Here is a 19,409-nt window from a genome sequence, read left to right as displayed (position 1 = left end):
ACAGAAATGACCAGAATAGCTACTTTTCCAAACAAGTGGTGAGACGAGAGAGTGTGATAGATCTGCTTTGAAACTGGTCATAATGTATACAACTGGATACTGCCTCCTGTAGCAAGTTGCTGAGATCTGGAAGACAGTTTAATAGCTGCAAATGTCACTCATGAAAACTTGCTATCTCTAATGCCACAGTCAGTCAAGTAGCTTTATAGCTCAGTATATTTTATAGCTCAGTAGGGAACTGAATTGCGGGAAGGAATAAGATGTTGTGTTTTGAGGTTCAGAAGAACATTAATTACCTTTACATAAATGTACCTTTTCTATTATTTATGCACTTGTAGAATGGCCAAAGAAAACATGCTAATTTTTTTCAATGTAATTATTCCACAGGATCCTTCAAACCAAAAATGTGGAAGAAAGAAAACAGTGTCCTTCAGCAGCATGCCATCAGAGAAGAAAATAAGCAGTGCCAGCGACTGTATCAGCTTTATGCAGGCTGGGTGTGAATTGAAGAAAGTTCGTCCAAATTCCCGGATTTATAACCGTTTTTTTACTCTGGATCCTGACCTGCAGGCTCTTCGCTGGGAGCCTTCCAAGAAGGATCTGGACAAAGCCAAGCTTGATATTTCTGCTATAAAAGAAATCAGACTAGGGAAGAACACAGAGACATTCAGGAATAATGGACTTGCAGATCAGATTTCTGAGGACTGTGCACTGTCAGTAATTCATGGTGAGAACTATGAGTCCCTTGACTTGGTTGCCAATTCAGCTGATGTGGCCAATATTTGGGTATCCGGATTAAGGTACTTAGTTTCTCGTAGCAAACAACCCCTGGACTTGATGGAAAGCAGCCATAATACCCCACGGTTTGCCTGGTTAAAAGCTGTATTCGAAGCAGCAGATGTTGATGGCAATGGCATAATGTTAGAAGATACAGCTGTGGAACTAATAAAGAAGCTTAACCCCACCTTAAAGGAATCAAAGATTAGATTAAAATTTAAGGAAATTCAGAAGAGCAAAGAGAAACTGACAACACGAGTAACAAAAGAAGAGTTTTGTGAAGCGTTCAGTGAACTTTGCACAAGACCTGAAGTGTATTTCTTACTTGTGCAGATATCCAAAAACAAAGAGTACCTGGATGCCAATGACCTCATGCTGTTTTTAGAGGCTGAGCAAGGAGTGACCCACATAACAGAAGAAATGTGTCTAGATATTATACGGAGGTATGAGCTTTCTGAAGAAGGGCGGTTGAAAGGTTTTCTTGCAATTGATGGGTTTACTCAATACTTATTGTCCTCAGAATGTGATATTTTTGACCCAGAGCACAAAAAAATTGTCCAAGACATGACACAGCCTTTGTCACATTACTACATCAATGCATCCCATAATACATATCTAATAGAAGACCAGCTCAGAGGGCCGGCTGATATCAATGGTTATGTCAGAGCTTTAAAGATGAGCTGCCGGAGTATTGAGCTGGACGTCTGTGACGGCCCAGATAATGAACCCATTATTTGTAACCGCAACAACATGACATCGCCACTTGCCTTTCGAAATGTCATCGAAGTAATAAACAAATTGGCCTTCTTTGCCTCAGAATACCCTCTTATTCTGTGCTTGGGGAACCACTGCTCTGTACAGCAGCAGAAGGTGGTGGTGCAACACATGAAAAGAATCTTTGGAAACAAACTGTACACAGAGGCACCTTTATCCTCAGAAGCCTACCTCCCATCACCTGAGAAACTGAAAATGAAGATCATTGTGAAGGGGAAGAAACTGCCCTGTGACCAGGATGTATTAGAAGGAGAGGTCACAGATGAAGATGAAGAGGCTGAAATATCCCGGAGACTGTCAGAGGACTTCTCGAGGGAACCAAAGCTGATCTGGCTCTGCAAGGAGTTGTCTGACTTGGTGTCCCTATGCAAATCTATCCAGTACAAAGACTTTGAGACATCCATGAAATCTCAAAATTATTGGGAAATGTGCTCCTTCAGTGAGGCAGAAGCCAGTCGGATTGCAAATGAATACCCTGAAGATTTTGTTAACTACAACAAAAAGTTTCTGTCCAGGGTATACCCGAGTGCTATGAGGATAGACTCCAGTAACTTAAATCCTCAAGATTTTTGGAACTGTGGTTGCCAGATAGTGGCAATGAACTATCAGACCCCAGGGCCCATGATGGACCTACACACCGGTTGGTTTCTACAGAACGGGGGATGCGGGTATGTTCTCAGACCTTCAGTGATGCGTGACGAAGTGTCTTACTTCAGCGCAAATACCAAGGGTATTGTTCCTGGGGTCTCCCCGCAGGTCCTACATGTCAAAATTATCAGTGGGCAGAATTTTCCGAAGCCCAAGGGTGCATGTGCAAAAGGGGATGTTATAGACCCCTATGTCTGCATAGAAATACATGGGATTCCTGCAGACTGCACCGAACAAAGAACCAAAACTGTGCAGCAGAACAGTGACAACCCTATTTTTGATGAAAGCTTTGAGTTCCAGATCAATCTACCGGAGCTGGCCATGATCCGCTTTGTTGTTTTGGATGATGACTACATTGGGGATGAGTTCATAGGACAGTACACCATCCCGCTGGAGTGCTTACAGCCCGGATACAGGCACATCCCACTGCGCTCTTTTGTTGGTGATATCATGGAGCACGTTACCCTCTTTGTTCACATTGCAATAACCAACCGAAGTGGAGGCGGGAAGGCCCAGAAGCGTAGCCTCTCAGTGAGGATAGGGAAGAAAGCAAGGGAGTACACCATGCTGAGGAACACTGGCCTCAAGATTATTGATGACATCTTTAAGTTGGCAGTGCACCCATTGCGAGAGGCTACTGACATGAGAGAAAATATGCAGGTATGAGACTTCCATTGTATGTGTTGTTGTGTCCTGAGTGTGGAAGTGAAGGTCTTGGTGTGAGCTACTGCTAGGGCAGGCTTGCTGAAGCTGGTGGAAGCTGGTGAAACTTCAGACCCACAGCTCTTGTCAGCCTTTAAATGGACATTGGGAGGCTGGTAGTTACAGGTGCTAACTAATAAGGAAGTGTAAGATTAGGCAGAAATGCTTTAAAAATCAATATGCCCTCTCCAAACATGTTTTACTGGTTAATTTTTTTTTCCTCAGAAAGCAGAATTGAGGGTACATTTGTGTCCTTTGGCTCTGGTCCCAAATACTGTATTTCCTCATTGGTTCTAAAAAACATCAACAAGCTTTTGTTTTGCTAATTGAGTGAGGGTTATGCTCTTAATTTTCTTTGGTCAGTGAATATATCATTAAGGTCTTGTGTACACCAAAGAAACCCACTGTGCAAAGAGCAGCATGTTTTCCTGAGTGTGTGTTGCCACTGTTTGCCCCAGGGCTGCAGATGTTCAACATAGGCAGTGATTGCCACTTGGATTTCAGATTCCTCCCTGCTGAATAGCTGTTTTGTCTTGGCTGGTTGAGGGCTGGCACAGACACCAGTGCCATGTCTTGGCTCAGAGGGTCCCCTGGCACTCTGTCCATGCTGCTGCATGCAGCAGAGCCTGCTGTGGCCAGCAGCATCAGGGCCCAGGTGCACAGCACTGTCACAAGTGCTTGGGTTGGACCTTGTGGTTGGCAGGATGTCAAGTGGCAGCAAAGCCAAACAAGAATGTCCCCAGTGCTCTCTGCTGTGATGGGAGCGACTGGGGGTTGATTAAAGGACAACTCAGCTCTGAGCTTCAGGCACTGCCTAGAAACAAAACTGAGTTGCATTAAACAATGAGTTTTCCATAATAAATAGCTTGAATCAGCTGTGGCTATCTCCTTGGTAAAGATACAGAAACAGTTCATTTTTTTCCCTTGAAAACAGGAGAAAAACATGTAGCACTTCACTGACCCCACTTTTCTGGATGGAGTCTAAAGCAAATGAAATGTTGACAGCTGGAAAAGTTTGCAAAATGACATAAGCTTTAAATCACTCTCAAAGGAATTGTCTCAGCATATTTTTAAGAATGGAAAACTCTTCTCAGCCTTTCCTTCAGGCCTTGAAAGTAACTAGTTTGAACTGCTGACTCCACCTTCTGTCTAGGTCAGGTGCTATATGTGAACTGTATAAATGAAAATTCTCTATATTTGACTCAGAAACAGTATTAATGTGCCTTCCAAGCAAAAGTTCAATAAAAGATCATGTTCTGGGGAATGCTGTGTAAAGACACAGGTTTGGATTTAACTGCACGCTGTCATATTTAATTAATGAGAAAAACATAGCCAGGCATTGTTTGATTATTGGGTTTTTTCAGCAAGTTGTGGGAGGAACATTTGCAAGGTATGGGTTGTTATGATATCTTACTTGGGTTTTGTCCATCTTGGTCACTTCTTGTACAACTCAAGAAGCTAAATGGTGGGTGCATGTCAGCTGTGTATCCTCTGACCTGATAAATAAATAAATCCTGGCGTGTCAGTTTCGTTTGACCTGTATATCCGGTATTGATTTTCTTACATGTGACCTATGAAGGGGAAAGAGTGTGTGTGTTTCTTTATGATGTGATAATGTAAGGCTGAAAACAAAGTGAGTTTTTCCTGCTTGCCTTTCCCATGGGAAATACAAGGTCAGTCAAACTTGTTCTTGCTGGAGGATGATAATTATGGGAGAACAAAGTGATTACAGCATCAAAAATTATTGGAGTCTAAGCAGTGGGGAAGAGAAATAGCATTTTAGGGTGATGGTTTAATATGCTGGTGACCAGAACTTGTCCCTGTTAGGGCTGGATTTGCAATGCAAAATAGCTGAAGAGCTGGCAGTTGGGATGCCTGAGCCTGGGAGAAAGCTGGAACTGGTGGTAGGCTTTGGGGCAAAGAGTGGGGCTGGCAGGGAATTCCTGTGTGAGATGGAATCCCATGGTCCGTGGAGGGCCAGGGGTTGACGAACAGTGGGATAGAACTGCCTCCCATCAGAGGGGAGAAGAAGAAAGGGCTGTCAAGCTGAGGGCAGGCTGGGAGGACTGAGTGGTGAGTGGCTGTTGCGGTGTGATGTTACTGGAGTGTACCAATAAGTGGCCACCCGTGCTGAAGTGTTTGTGTCCCTTGCCCAGAACGCCATGGTGTCGGTGAAGGAGCTCTGTGGGCTGCCGCCCATCGCCAGCCTCAAGCAGTGCATCCTGACCCTGTCCTCGCGCCTCGTCAGCAGCGACAACGCGCCCTCGGTGGCCCTCTGCATGAAGGACACCTTTCCTTACCTGGAGCCTCTGGGGACCGTGCCCGATGTGCAGAAAAAGGTCCTGGCAGCGTATGACCTGGTAAGCACTTCAGCACTGCTACCTCTGCCTTTCCCCGCTGTTGTGAATGGGGCAGGCTGTGCCCACTGACTTTCACACACCCAAATGTTCCAGTTAAACAAACGAGGCTCTTCAAATGACTTGGGCTCTGTGAGTTGGCCTTCAATCACCACAATGCCACACTGGGCTTTTTGTTATTGTTTCCTTTTTTAAACACGGTTGTGGCTAGAACAGGTTGGCGTTTGAAGAGGACTTTGTTTACAAAACTAGTGGCAATTCAGCCTGTACTGGCACTGGTAGTCCTTGTCCTTGGGAAGCAGCAAGATTTGTGTGCTGCCCTTCGCTGGCCTCCCCGCAGCAGAGAACAAGGCCAGTAGACAGGGAGCTGCAGCATGGGAGTTCCCAGGCAAAGCTGAGCCCTCCCTTTCCTTACCCTTGGCAGCAGCACTGTTAAGTACTGTCCCTGTCAGATGAAGTCAGTGTTGCTCTTGGGGAGGGCACGGCAGTGTTGGAAGGGAAGGTTAAAATGCCCGTTTTCCTGCACAGGCAAGGAGAGGTCAGTATGGTACAGGAATGCTTATACAAATGTAGAGACACGGGCTGGAATTGTTCCAGATGAGTGCTGCTGCTCGTTGTATGACATATGTTACTGCTGTGGGTGACTGAGCAACAGCTGTGCGTGACTTCCAGCAGCAGAAGTTGCTGTCACACTGTGCCTCTTGGGCCTTGGGGGTGCCCTGCTGCTTCCCAACCTTTTTGGCAGTCTGCAGCAACCGACAGCAAGATGCACAGTTCAGCCAAGCCTGACTGAAACAGTGCACTGTGGCAGCCAGGCTGAATCGCCATTCATGTTCAGGGGACAACAGTTTTTTCTGCAGCTTGTGTTCATAAGGAATAAAATGATGAATAATGCTGGGAATATCGAATTGCTTCCAGAGATGCTGATGTGTTGCAAAGAGTGGTCGCAGCTTTGACCAATTATTCAATGTGCCAAATGCCCACCTCCTTCCCATCTCATATTTTGCCTTTATAACACACTTTTCAAGGGAAAATCCACTTGTGGGGTGGGAGAAGACACTGATGTTGATTAAAACAGAAATACTGAAAGTACTCTTAACTAACCCCTGGGTTCCTTCCAGAATAGTTTCTAGTACTTGGAAGTGATTAAATAATGGTAATAAAATGCCAGATGTAACAATACCAGAACAAGGATTTGCAAATCCAGTTGATTGCCTTATTTTAGATGGAATCTTTTGGGGTAGATTTGCTACATGGTCTCATGTCTTTGTGAAAGAGCAAATACCACATAAATAAGAGATTTTTCTGTCTTTGGAGGCCTGCTTAATGGAGTTTTACCAAAATGAACGTGCCATCTCTTATCTTTGTAATTATATACTGAAGAGTACACATGGGACTTTTCAAGGCCTCCTTGTACTTTGGAAACAGTTTTTCAATTTAAATAGGTGAAAGGCCTCTTTTGGACCTAGACAGAAACACTTGTATAACTGTTTTAAATAATGGTTGTTCTCACATTTGTCTCCATTGGGGTAAATGTAACTTGAATGTCAAGAGAGCGTGCAAACAGTTCAAAATCAGAGAGAGAGAGAAGGGAGTTGTGCCTTGCCTACGCAAGGATTGATTTGAGATATAATTCTGTTAAGGAGAGCATGATTCTTTTATTTTTACCCACTTTGTCTGTGACTGCCTCTTACTTTTTTAAAACTATTCGCTTCTGAAAAAGAAAGCTGGATTTAATAAGTGGTTTTGCTACATTTTGGATGTTTGCCTTTTGAGACAATGCCAGGAGCAGAATACTGAAAACTATTTAGCCTTTTCTGTGTTTGAATAAATGAACTGTATCAATCTTGATATTTGAAATCACAGTGTGGGAAGGGGTTTGCATTTTCAATGTTGATAAGGGGCTTCTCCTTGCTATATAATGACTTCATATAATCCAGTGTATATTTCTTTTCAATATTTTTTTGTGCAAACGAGAACACAAGGAGATGTTGGTGGAAAGCAATATAAAATATTTTAGCTTGTTTATTGATTTTAATTCAAGATATGCTACAGTTCAGCCTTTTATATTGTTGATAAATATGGCTTCAAGGAACTGGATCCACAAGTGCTTGCTGCATGTCTCTTCACTTCAAAGTGCTTTTCAAGCGAAAAGGCCTAAGAGCATTTTTAAATGCATAAAATAAAATCTGTTTATATTGGCCTGTCTCTTGTATGAACAGGCCACACTTCTTAATTCCTTTTACAGTAAAATGGAAAAAGTTTGACCCTAAATCTCATAGTGTGACTGCAGGTCTGCCTCACTCACTGGACCCCACAGTACAGGGAGCTTGAGTGCTGGGCAAATGCTTCCTCACCACCTCTGAAAACACTACATGTGCCATATTCTTTGAAAAACCTGCTTTGAAAATAATTTCTGATAAAAGCAGCCCTAATGTGTTAGAATTTTTCCCCCTTACAGAAAATTGCATGCCGAATATACCTTTTTATTTTACCATGGGAAGTATAGCCTCTGCCTGTGTGCTTAATGGGGCATGAACAGGGCTGAGGGTCCGGGGAAATGGAGGTACAAGTGCTCAGAAACCTGCCACAATGATCTGGAAAACAATTAACTGTCTGTTCCCTCCTGCTCGGCCTTTGTCAGCTGTGAGATAGACAAAGACCCATTTGTGCAGTTTGTTTGTTTTTTCCTGGGCAATTAATTTTACCATTGTGCTCTGCATTAAATATTTTCTTTTGAGAGAGATCTTATTAGAATAAAATTTCATGTGCTTTGTTTAAGGAACCGGAACAGTTTTTCAGGACTGCATTTCCCTCATTTTCTGGTGGCATTGCAGTGGTTTAGTGGAGCTGTACTGTTGGCCATGTCTCATGTAGGAAGAGGCTTCATTGATAATACTGGGTTGTATAGGAGTTTCTGCAGAGGAGGGGAGGAAATAGGATTTGCCAAAATCAAGAAAATAAGGTCGTCTGTTGACAATACACAGCCATTTTGAAAAGTGTGTCAATGATCAGAAATACAGTGTAGAATGGCTGATTTCGATTTACAGCTTTAGTTGATTCCATACATAGAGCATGCTGAATGGATTCTGGTCATGCTGTCATTGCTTCCCACCCCACACACACATCCTAAGATGGTGCACCCTTCCACTTTTAGAGTTGTTTTTCAGAACTTTTCTTTCCCATGAGGAAGGGCTCTCACTCTGCCTCTCTACCTGTGTGCTCCCCCTTGTCAGTGGTTGTTCAGGTGGGCAGCATGTGCAGTGTGCCTCACAACCTGTCAAATTAATGCTGGTGTTCTTTGATCACACCTAGAAAGGAGTTCCTCCATGTGAGAAGAAGGGATGGGGCCCAGCTGGACCTGACAGATGGTTGAATTATTCATTGCAAACAGTTACCCTGTGAAGTTAGGATTTTTTTTTGGTTAAGAATTGTTTAGAAACAGATTGTGCTTACTGTGTCTGCACGATATATTCATGTGCTGGTGCAAGCATGCATGAACTCAGGGACACTTGTACACTTTGCATTTCAGTTATTGGTAAGCATTATTTTCCTCCAAGATCAAATGATTGAATAATTTGAAAATCAGAAGCAATAAAGAAGTGACAATAAATGTTCTTGGTTTTACCCAATCTCCTGGGTCATGTGCATACAGAAATTTTTCTAAGAAAAATCAGACGTCCAAGTTATCTTCATGTGTTTTCAAATTGTAAATAACTATTTGAAAGAAGTGTAAAAAATATTGAACAATGAATACAGGATAGCTGCAGGTACTGCTAAGAGATGTAGGGTAGTTAAGAACATCTCTCCAACATGGAGATGGACTGGGGATTTTTGAGAGGACAAGAAGCATCTGTGGGGTTGCTGGGAAATAATAAGAGGCATTTTAATGGCCGTGGTTTTGTTGGCATGGGTGTAGGTCCATGCATGCTAGCAGAGGTCTGCTGAAGTGTGTGTGAGGTGAACTGTTCTTTGTCTGCTGTTCTCTCATACTCAGTCTTTTTGGGTTTGTCTTGGTGCAGGCATGACTACATTCCCAAGAAGAAAGTCCTTTTTCCCAGTTATTATGTAAATGCAAAATAACCAAATAGATTTTTGTGAGCTTTTTCACTGAAGTTCATACCTCAGCTGGGATACAGTCATCCCCAGAGGAGCATTTTTCACAATTCTCTAAGCAGCTGAAGACAAGGGATATTGTAGAGCAGAGCATCCACTGCCAAAGAAGTGTCATAACGCACTGACGTCAAACGCAGTCCAGCACATGGACATTGTCTTGAATTTGTATTTGTTTTAAAGAATTTTCCATCCAAAATTGGACATAGACTGGGAAAGTTAGTTTCTTTTTCTACTTCTTATTAAGGAAAGTCCTGTTTTTTTCTGTGCTTCTTACAATTCTCTCACCCACGGCTCTCAAAGTTTCCTGCTCTGATTGCCCGTGTCCATTAGTCACTTCTAAAACAGAACCAGAAAAGAGTAAAATCAGAACTTCCCTTAGAGAAGGAAGTTCCAGTTGGATACTTCAGTTCTGCTGTTTTAGCATAAGCATATTGAAAACTGACCTCTCTCATTTCCTCCATTGCTCCTGTTATTCTGTAGAGGACTGGTCTTTGTGCACAGATCACATCCTGCAACAATGATTCCGTATTTTCCCAGAAATATTTCTAACTGAAAACATAAAGTTGGAATTTAAGGCGAATTTTATGCAGTTTCTTCTCTAGTTTGTATCCATAAGGTATTTCAGATGTTTCCAGCTCATGTAACCGTCCTTGATAGCTGTTTCTCGTGCTGGGCTGTTGCAGGAAAAAGATTTGGATACCAAAATCCAGCTTGATCTATACTGGGACAGAGACAAGGTGAGGGACAGAATGGTGGCCAGCAGCATTCTTTCCATGTGCTGGCTTTGCATACCTGTCTTTCTTTTCTTGCAAAACTTCCTGACACACAGCTGATGGCTTGGTTGCTTTTTGTCCCAGATGTGTACAAGAAATACCCAATGCTAAACAGAATTCTCTTCAAATTTTCATTTAATTTTTTTTCTGTTTTCTCTTCAGCTGTTTTTTTTTTTAATTGGTTGCAGTTTTGTAACTTCTTTTATTTTTGATTGATGGTGGGTTTGGTTTGTTTTTGACGGTTTTTTGTGGTTTTGTTTTTGTATCCAGGCAAAACTCTTCACTGTCAATGAAAGGCATAGAAGATTGGGACAATGGCCATGAGGAGACACCTAAGACAAAGCTTCCTTTTAGTCTGATGTTCAGTCAATTTCTGTTTTAAATTTTGGAATATATATGAGAGGTTTCCTTGAACTGTCCATTTTATCTCATTTATCTTTCCAGCAGGAGCAGTACTTTAATTTGCCACCAGGAGCTTTTCCTCTCTTTTTGTGTCTTCTTTTGGTGAGACTTCTGTGTTAATTTCCTCTCTCCTTTTCAATTTATGGAATAATTCAGAATGAAAAGAAGAAATTGGTCTTTAGCATAAGCGTTCATTAAAGTAAAAAGAACATTCTTTTGTTCAGTTTGTACAGATCCTGTGATTAAACTGCTCTTAGTACAGGCAGTAAATAACCCTGTTAATTTCATGTGAGTAATATGATGCCCGCAGTATTAAAATATTTTAAATTTCACTTAAAATGTATTTAGCTTAACAGAAATGACAAAGTAAAGCATTGTTCTTTGTGTGAAGCACTGGGATTTTAAATTTGATATTCCGTACTATTCTTAGACAGTGAATTGAGACAGGTCAGTTATGTTTTCAACCCTTGGTCTGTTTCACTTCCTGGGTCTCATATACCGGATGAGGAGTGAACTCCTGGGTTTGTGCCAGCTCCTGCTTCCTGTGCTTCTTTGTGAGAATCCACCATAAGTGTTACAGACAGCTTCAAGTGGGTTGAGATGAATCAAGTTTATACTTCTCTATACCAGAATCAGGTTTTAAGTGCTTTCATTCTTTTTTTTTTTTGTCTGATTTCCCCCTCAACCTTCCAGTTATGTTAAACACATTGATCACTAAAGTTTATCACCTTCTTTCTGACGTGGAAAATGCAAGTTATCCCAAGAAATCCTGCCAGCTTCAGCAGCTGATAAAAATTTCCTCCCTCCAAGTAGACCCAGATACCAACATCCATCCTCTAAAGGTTGCTTTTCAGTAAATGCCACTTGGATGGTAATCCCTTGAAGCTCAGCATTCAGGAGTTAACACACTCTGGTGGAGCACAGGAGTCCTGGGGGAGTAGGACATCTCTTGCTCTGTGAGAGTCACTCATGGAAGCGAGCTGCGGTTTGGGAGCTGACATTATACAGCATCCTGATGGGCTCCAGCCAGATGGCTGGGACTACACAGCTGCCTGGAGGGCTGCTCAATGCAGATCTGAGCAGAGGAAAGATGCAAGGAAATTGATGCTGAAACATGAGAAAGCTCACTCTTCACTTTTGAGATAGGTTCGTGGGTTTCAATATATTACTGGCAAAAGTGGCCTTGAAAATACCAGGCTGTCCTGTATGAGGTTACCTTCCCAGCAGAAAATCTCACGGCCTTCCATGTTGTGTTTTTAGTACTTCTGGTTCTTGTCACTTATAGAAGAAGTAGGTGACATCCTATCAGATGTGATAGCAGCTGGAAAAGCAGGAAATTACTCAGACTGGGATATCATGGGCTCATTTCAAAACTAGTGACAAAAAAGAAAAAGTGTATCTAGATGCCATGACCCTATGCTGTAACTTTATTCTTGGATAGCAGTTACTTGCCTGGTTACACTTATCTGTTTGAATCAGTCTGTTCTTTCAAGTGAACACCCAGGCTTTGTCCTTTCCCTATCTTGTTCCCATCTTTTACAGCAGCATTAGGAAGGGGGACCTCGTGCCCTCTGAAACTGTACATGCAGCTCTTGCTGGGGGCAGAGTCTGGCCTGTCATGTAGGGATATGGGGTCCTGCACACTGTGTTATCAGAGGCGGTAAAGGTACCATAGGCCAGGCAAAATCTTACCTCATAACTGGCTTGGGTGCCATTATTTCTACCTAGTGCATCATTTCCTAAAGAATGTGAGAGGGAGGATTCCAGGTGATGAATTGAGGTTGTCCTTTAACCCTAGTTACTGAGCTGAGGAACGCTGAAACCACTTTCAGGATTTGTCATGGGACAAAAGCTGCTTATTTTTGTCAAGATTACTGCAGATAGGAAGATGGGAACAGGTTAAATTCTGCTACATGATCTGTTTTTAATTGTTTGTTCTTGCTGAGTTGAAAGTAGTGAGACTTTGATGTTAGCATCAAAGGAGTGGAGGGTTGCTCTACCTACTCTGCAGTAAGGGAAAATTGACATCCTAGTGCTACTTTGCTCTTAAAAAATGCATATAATACCTTCATGTCTGAGAATCCTTAAACAGGCATACCAGAAACTCCTGGGAGTAGGCCCAGTAGTTGCATGATTCTCAAGCCTGCTTTTTTTGTGCGTGGTGGGATAATTTCCTGTGGCTCTATATATATGTATATATATATATGTGTGTGTGTGTATGTATGCATGTGTGTATATAAAAACCTCACAAGTCCCATTGTGCTTGAGGGATCTGAGCACAGGAGAGTCCGGCACATGGGATGTCCTGTACCAGCTTGGCTGCAGCTGACCTCACAGGGCAAACCTTGCTGCGGGGTGGGACGCACAGGCACAGACCCAGTGGGGACCCAAGTCCAGGGTGATGGCTACATGTGGTGCAGGAGCCGTGGAGGTGCTGGGATCTCCTGGCTGGACTGGGCAGTGCAGGCACTGCTTCACGGGCCCCAGCTCTGTGTGTGCAAGAGGAAAGAGCACATTTGGCTTCTGGCTGCCTCTTGTGACTTGCAGGATGTTTGGGACTCGTACTGTGTTCACGGCGCAGGCCAGCCTTTGGGATTTGTAGCTGTCAGCTGAATGGCTCCTTCAGCACAAAAGGAGAATGTGCTGTGGTACAGAAAAGCCAGAGAATGGGTAGAAATTGTGATTTCTTTCTAGATGACAAGTGAAAATATCAAAGAGCAAAAAAATCAATGTGATGTATGAACAAGTAAGTAATAAGAATGAAAGGAAAAGGACACTATTGAAAGTAATTTAAATCTCAGGCATATCCACTGAGCATGTTCTGTTAAAAAAGAATTTTGCACTCTCTAGGTATATCAGGCTTTTTTCATTCTGCCTGTGAAGCTGATAATGGATTTTGTTTTCCATGTGTTGTTTTTTATATCAAAGGAAAGGCATAGGTATTTTTGTTAAATACAGCCTTAGTATATTTAATTAGAAATAAAGATGAGATGAGGAGCAAAATTTGGATCTAAATTCCTCCAGAATTTGGAAGTTTGAGTGTGACAAGTGGAAGCATCTCTCATTCCTTGTGTCTAATTAAAACAGTAAGATGTGCTAATTTGCAAGTGTTAATTTATTACTGTTATGCTGTCTTCCACTAAAATAATTGAAACCTACTACTTGGGTTTTCATATTTAGCATATTTGAAAGCAGGGAGGCTTTTAGCAGTTGCAGCATTTTGGCAAAGCTTTCAGGTGGTGATTTTTCTAATTTCAGGGTGTAACATCAGGCAGTCACTCTTCAGTTTGCTTCATTTCTAATTGAAATGCACTGCTCTCGTGTTTGGGTTTGATTGAGGTTTGTGGTGGACATCCCAGGACAGCGAGGTTATTCTCAGGCACAGTTTGTTAAACGGCACGTTCTTGCCTTCCGTACCAGATGTATGTACCGCCTTTTGCAATTTCACTAAACAGAACAATGGAACAATATTCTTGTTTGCCTGGGCTTCTGAGAGGTTTTGGAGGCTTGTTACCATCAAAGGAGAAAAGTATTTGCATGTAGGGAGGCTCAGGAAACTCCTCAGGTAATGGACCCTTCATTTGTTTGCTGTTAATGGGCTATTTTAGGAAGATGTCTGAGTAAGGAGGCCTCTTGAAACTTGTGAGAAGGTTTGTTGAAACTGCTGCTTTTGGTTTGCTTGGTTTTAGGTGGATTTTTTTTGTTTTGTTTTGATTTTTCTGTTGTCTTTTCTGTTAAATTTCAACAGAAGGATAGGATTTGGCTCTCATTTTCTCAGAGGAGAAACTCAAGAGCTCCTATAGGTGTCTGAACTGTTGCATAGAATAAAATCCAGCACAGGTTTTAATGCCTCTGGAAATCAGTTCTATTCATGACTTGGTAACATTTTTAATAAGCACCTATGTCGAGGACTATACTTACTTCTCCTTTTAAGAAAATACCAGTTAGAAAGGGCTTAGTTGAACACAGAATGAAGTTTGTCTGCTAAATGTTTTCTTCTGAAATCACTTGTGTTTCCTTCATATTGTTTGCAGTGGTGTCTCATGGATGTAAAACAGCTGTCCATTAACTTTTGGAACAAAACATTTTCAGAGCAACTGATACTTAGCATGATCCAGATCTGGGAGGCCCCCATAGGAAGGAAGGATCCAATATTTATCATATCACTTTCAGAGCAAACCTCCTCTCCAATTTCAGCCTTTGTACTTTGTGTGTGTTAGATGTTGCAGGAAACTCTAGTAATGCTGATTTTTTCCTTTTTCTTTTTTTTTTCTTTTTTTTGACAGATGATTCAAGAGAGCAGGGTTCTTATTGAGACGGCAGACACCACTCATGACAAGATTGTTCAGTGCCAGAAAGCAGGTAATCCGTTATAGTGAGCAGTTCTGGGTGGAAGATGGGAAATAATGTGCTGTCATTTACTTACAGTTTGTGAATAATATAGCATTTTTCACCTGGATGTAAGTGAGCATTTTGGTTTTTCTCTGGCGTGCTCTACCCTCCTGAAGGCTCATCTTCCAATAGCAATGCTGGTGTTGGATCAGACAAAAATACTCAGCTTTCACCTTAGAAGCTCTTTCTCATCTGCTCTACAGCTCTGCACTGTCTGACGGCATTTAAATTAGTCAAATGAACCAAAAAGGCACTAAAAGACAGGGGTGAGAAGGGATGGTGCCTTTACTGAGTGCATTCCCTAGCTCAGTTTTTCCTTTGAGCACAGAGCAGGCAAGAGGTTTATATAACCACAGGACCACAACGATTATAAATACTATTGTTTCTGGTAGGCACTTTTGGATTGGCAAGTGATGCAGGCTACAGCCATTTCCTTCTATTAAATGTAAATAATGAATGAAACTGCTGTCCTATAGTTAATACTTTAATTCATCTTTTTAGTTAGGAGAAACTGGAAGCTGTTTCAACATTTAACTGATTTCATGTGGTGCAAGAGCAGGATGGAGCCTGGTCTCTGCTCTTTAGCCATGATGGCATTGTGGTAGCAGAGGGACGAGAGCCAAGTGGCCATGTCTGGCTGGAGGTCGTGGGCCTCATTGTGACATGCCTTGGGTTCTGTGCATCTGCATAAGCAGCATAAAATTCCTCTGCCCAAAGCCTTCATCGTGTGCAGAGGGTTAAGGAAAGGGACAGTGTCAAGGAAATGCAGCACGAGGAGCATCTCTAGAAGGTAAAATTTAAGAGCAATACTTAGCACTAAACTATGCAGACTCTCAGCAGCATCAGCTGCCTTTCTGCCCAGCTTGATCTGTGCAGAGAGAAGAACCCATGACATTTGCCTGGATCCTGGAGTCTTTGTGAGCAGGAGATGTGTATGGAAAATACCAGTAGTGCAGTACTGTGACACTACACTGATTTCCAGAGTTTCATGCAGTTCCCCTCTCCATCCTTCCCCCTGGGGGAAAAAAAAAAATCACGCGTGTTCACTTTGCTGCTGCATCTTCTTGTATTTTCATTTTTGTTAGCTTTATTAGTCTTAAAATTTTTGATTGAGAAGGCAACTGGAGACATAACAAGTGCTTCTCTGAAGCCATGGGATTTAGAGAGAGGAAAGGACTAAGGGAGAGATATCCCTCCCTGTGCTCCTTTGCCAATTAGTTTGTTGCAAATGTTACCCAGGCAAATTTTTATCTAACACTTTAAATGTGGCGAGATGAAGCACTCAAAATTAAGAGGTGTCAGAGGTATAATTGCCTGTGACAGTGTCCTTTACCTCACCCCAGTGCTGCTTTTTTGAATGTGTGTTCCACCAGACCTCTGCTTCATAGCCTGTTTTGGAGTGGGTTCCATGTGCCACAGGGTCCCGCTGGCTCTCTCAGACTGGTTCGTGTGTGACTGGTTTTTTATTGTTGTTTTTTTAAAATGTGCAGGCTCAGCCCAATGCACAGCGGTCAGCAGCAGCCTGGAGGACTGACCCCACTAAAAGCTTTCGCTGGTGTTGCTACCTGCAGCTTAACATATGTTTGTGGCTCCCTCTTTCTGAGGCAGTGCTGTATCCAAGTTACAGATGGAGAAGTGAGGTCCAGAGGGAAGAATAACTGAAAGGATGCTGCATGAAGGCAGGGCTGTCCACGTAGAGCTAAGATCCATTAGCCTTCTTATGTTTTCCCAGGACAAAGCAAGTAATTTGAAGATTTTCTTTTACTAATTTAGGTGAAATGATTTGTAAGTCAGTTGGCATGAAGCATACCTGCAAGGAAATCTTGCTTGGGGTGCAGTTATTTATACAGTTTTCCAAAGGATGTACTGCAGGAATTCTGTTAGCCTTGACAAGAAAAGCCTGTGAGTGGGTGAAGTTTTCAAACATAAACAGAGAAATCTTGCATTTTGTGGGGTTGGACAGCCTCAGTGTTACTGAGCTCCTAGAGTCGGTGCATGGGAAGGAAAACCAGTGTTAGTCTTCCAGGAGTGCTTTGAGCAAGCTGTGCTGAGTGCAAGCCTGCCTTGGACTATCCTTCAGCCACTTGCCAAGCTGCCTCTGCATCTACACTGTACAGATGTTCGCTCCATTGGCATTTCTGTGATGTCATTTCAACGAAGCTCAGATTCTTGAGTGACATTTATCCTAAAGTGTTAAGGGAGGGAGAGCTATGAAACAACTGGAAATAGAGCTTGGTTTGTTCAGCCAGGATAGGCTTCAGATGCTTTGGAGTTACAAAGGTCAAACTGGCACTAAATAAGGTGCAATTTAAGGGAACACAAGCAGCTCTTTTCCATTTTGTCTCTCAATCCACACCAGACTCAGAGAAATGTTTACTTACACAGTGCAGGTCTTGTGAAATTGGTGGGCTTATTGGATACCTTAAGATTTTTAATTTGCTCCCAGATTTTCCAAATTTTTGTATCCAGCAACAGATCTGCAGACATTTGCCACAGAAACTAGCAATGAAATGCAACAGGGCTCTGGTTGGAAGTCTCAGTTCTCCATGCTGCAGGAATCACAATTCTGTGATCAGAGTAATGTGCTTCTGATGTAATTTATCATTGTGGAGTACAATGGCTTTTCTGTATGACTGATTAAGATTAATGAGGAGATGTGCATTGGAGCCTGCATTTGCTGTGATGAACAGGTATCCTTCACGTGTCAGCCTTCCAAGGTGCAAAGTCATCAACTCAAGGAGAGTAGCAAGCGATCGCCTTTTGTCGCAGCACTGGCAAAGAGAGCCACAAACCAAGTGGAAGCACAGCCCCAAAACTGCACACGCCACATTTATTCTGGAAAATGTTCTCCCAGGATGGAGAAATAAAAAGGAAGGGGGGAAAGCACAGAAGGAGGTTGTAAGAAGTCCCAGCTGCAAGACTGAAAGTGCTCACTCAACATTTTTATGGGAAAATCAATTGTGCATTGAGTGATGTGGCAATCTGTGTTTTTAGGAATGGAATTCCATGAAGAGCTTCATAACCTTGGGACAAAAGAAGGTTTGAAAGGAAGAAAATTAAGTAAAGCCATTGAGAGTTTTGCATGGAATATCACAGTGCTGAAGGTAAGCACAGAAAGTACCACCTCCTGTCTCATATTAACTTTATAAGTAAACCTTTGCCCTTTTAGCTTCTCTCTTTGTACACCTCACTAATTCTGAAGACAGAATTAGTGAGATGTTCTTTTTTTAATGGGATGTATCAATTACCCCCACTTGTTGATATTTATCAAATATATGAATTACACCTCTGATTTGGAAGCTGTGAAGGGAATTTATCTAAGCCTTGAACAGAAAAGGAAAGTTTCCTTATGGTTTGTAGGATCAGGGACATGGGTTTGGTTATCTGTTCTGCCCCATGCACCCTGAAAGTGACCTGTTTGAGGTCACTGTGTGTCAAACACTTCTTTTGTAAAACGAGAAGTGGAGCATCTCTTTGGGAAGGGACAGGGGGCTGGAAGAAAAAACATGAGGAATATTGTATATCCTGCAGGATTATGTTTCCAAAGTGGAATGCTGTTCAAATAGCCAAAAGGGGATTTTCACCCCTTCATGGTGGCTGTGCAGGGACATAACACGGGGTGAAGTTGTTACTCACTGGACTTTAGCCACTGGCTTTGCATCAATCAGCCACGAATTGTCATGGTGTGTGACACACACATTGTCACTGTGTGACTGAGCCGGGGTGAAAACAGTTAGGGACAGCCAGGCATGGAAAGAGGAGAGGATTTGCTGGAGCCGCAGCAGAAGACAAGGAGAGGGCCTGAGCCAGGCATTCAGGTTGTTAGCATTCAACTCACACCTTTCCCAGCCTCATTTCCCACCTTGCTCTGATACTTCACACTTCCCTTCTCTCTGTCCCAGCTGCTCCCTTGCTCCAGCTCCCAGACTGCCCTGTCTGGCAGCATCTTTCTGTGACCTCCCAGTGCCTTTCCCTTTGCTGAAATCCCAGAGCAAGCCATTTCATAAAAGGGAATTTTTACTAAGTTCCTCATCAAATATACCCCTAAATGTAGCATGCAAGAGCAGTAGGACAGGTGTGCATCACCACTGTGGTGCTGGAAAGAGCCCTTAACGTGCATTGAGCAGCAGAAGGAAAAAGGAATTGGGAACAGAGAGGCTGAAGGGCAGAAGCATGTGGGAGAGGCCACTGGTGGTAAAGAAGGGTTAGAGAAGACCTGGAACACCTGTGGTTTCCTGCATACCTTGATTCACCATGAGAGCGTGGAAAAGTGAGGAATTGAGTCAGTGTCAGTTCAGTTAATGGGATCTCTCATGAAGAGAAAAGTCAACCAGTTCAAACTTACTGACTTAAATAGATAACCTATTCCACACAGAGCAATTGAGGTTAATGGTTAGAGTCATCCCCCCCTCCTGCCCCAAAGCACACTAGGCAGTTCTGAACATTAATCTGAATACCTTTTGCTGTG

At 42.6% G+C, this 19,409-nt stretch overlaps 1 protein-coding gene across 2 annotated transcripts in view; it reads left to right on the top strand.

Moving 5' to 3' along the window:
* Window positions 1-19,409, top strand: part of PLCL1 (phospholipase C like 1 (inactive)) — a 183,367-nt gene that overhangs the window by 142,082 nt on the left and 21,876 nt on the right. For both annotated transcript variants that reach the window (XM_041403443.1, XM_041403444.1), the window contains exons 2-5: window positions 388-2,859; window positions 5,058-5,261; window positions 14,836-14,911; window positions 17,936-18,045. In XM_041403443.1, coding sequence (XP_041259377.1) covers window positions 388-2,859; window positions 5,058-5,261; window positions 14,836-14,911; window positions 17,936-18,045 — 2,862 coding nt within the window. The remainder of the gene's footprint in view (window positions 1-387; window positions 2,860-5,057; window positions 5,262-14,835; window positions 14,912-17,935; window positions 18,046-19,409) is intronic.

This window comes from Onychostruthus taczanowskii, unplaced genomic scaffold (genome assembly GCF_017590055.1).
Source record: "Onychostruthus taczanowskii isolate IOZ18803 unplaced genomic scaffold, ASM1759005v1 scaffold20, whole genome shotgun sequence".
NCBI classification, from domain to species: domain Eukaryota; kingdom Metazoa; phylum Chordata; class Aves; order Passeriformes; family Passeridae; genus Onychostruthus; species Onychostruthus taczanowskii.
The sequence above is the reverse complement of the archived record's forward strand: the minus strand, read 5'-3'. Positions and strand labels throughout refer to the sequence as shown.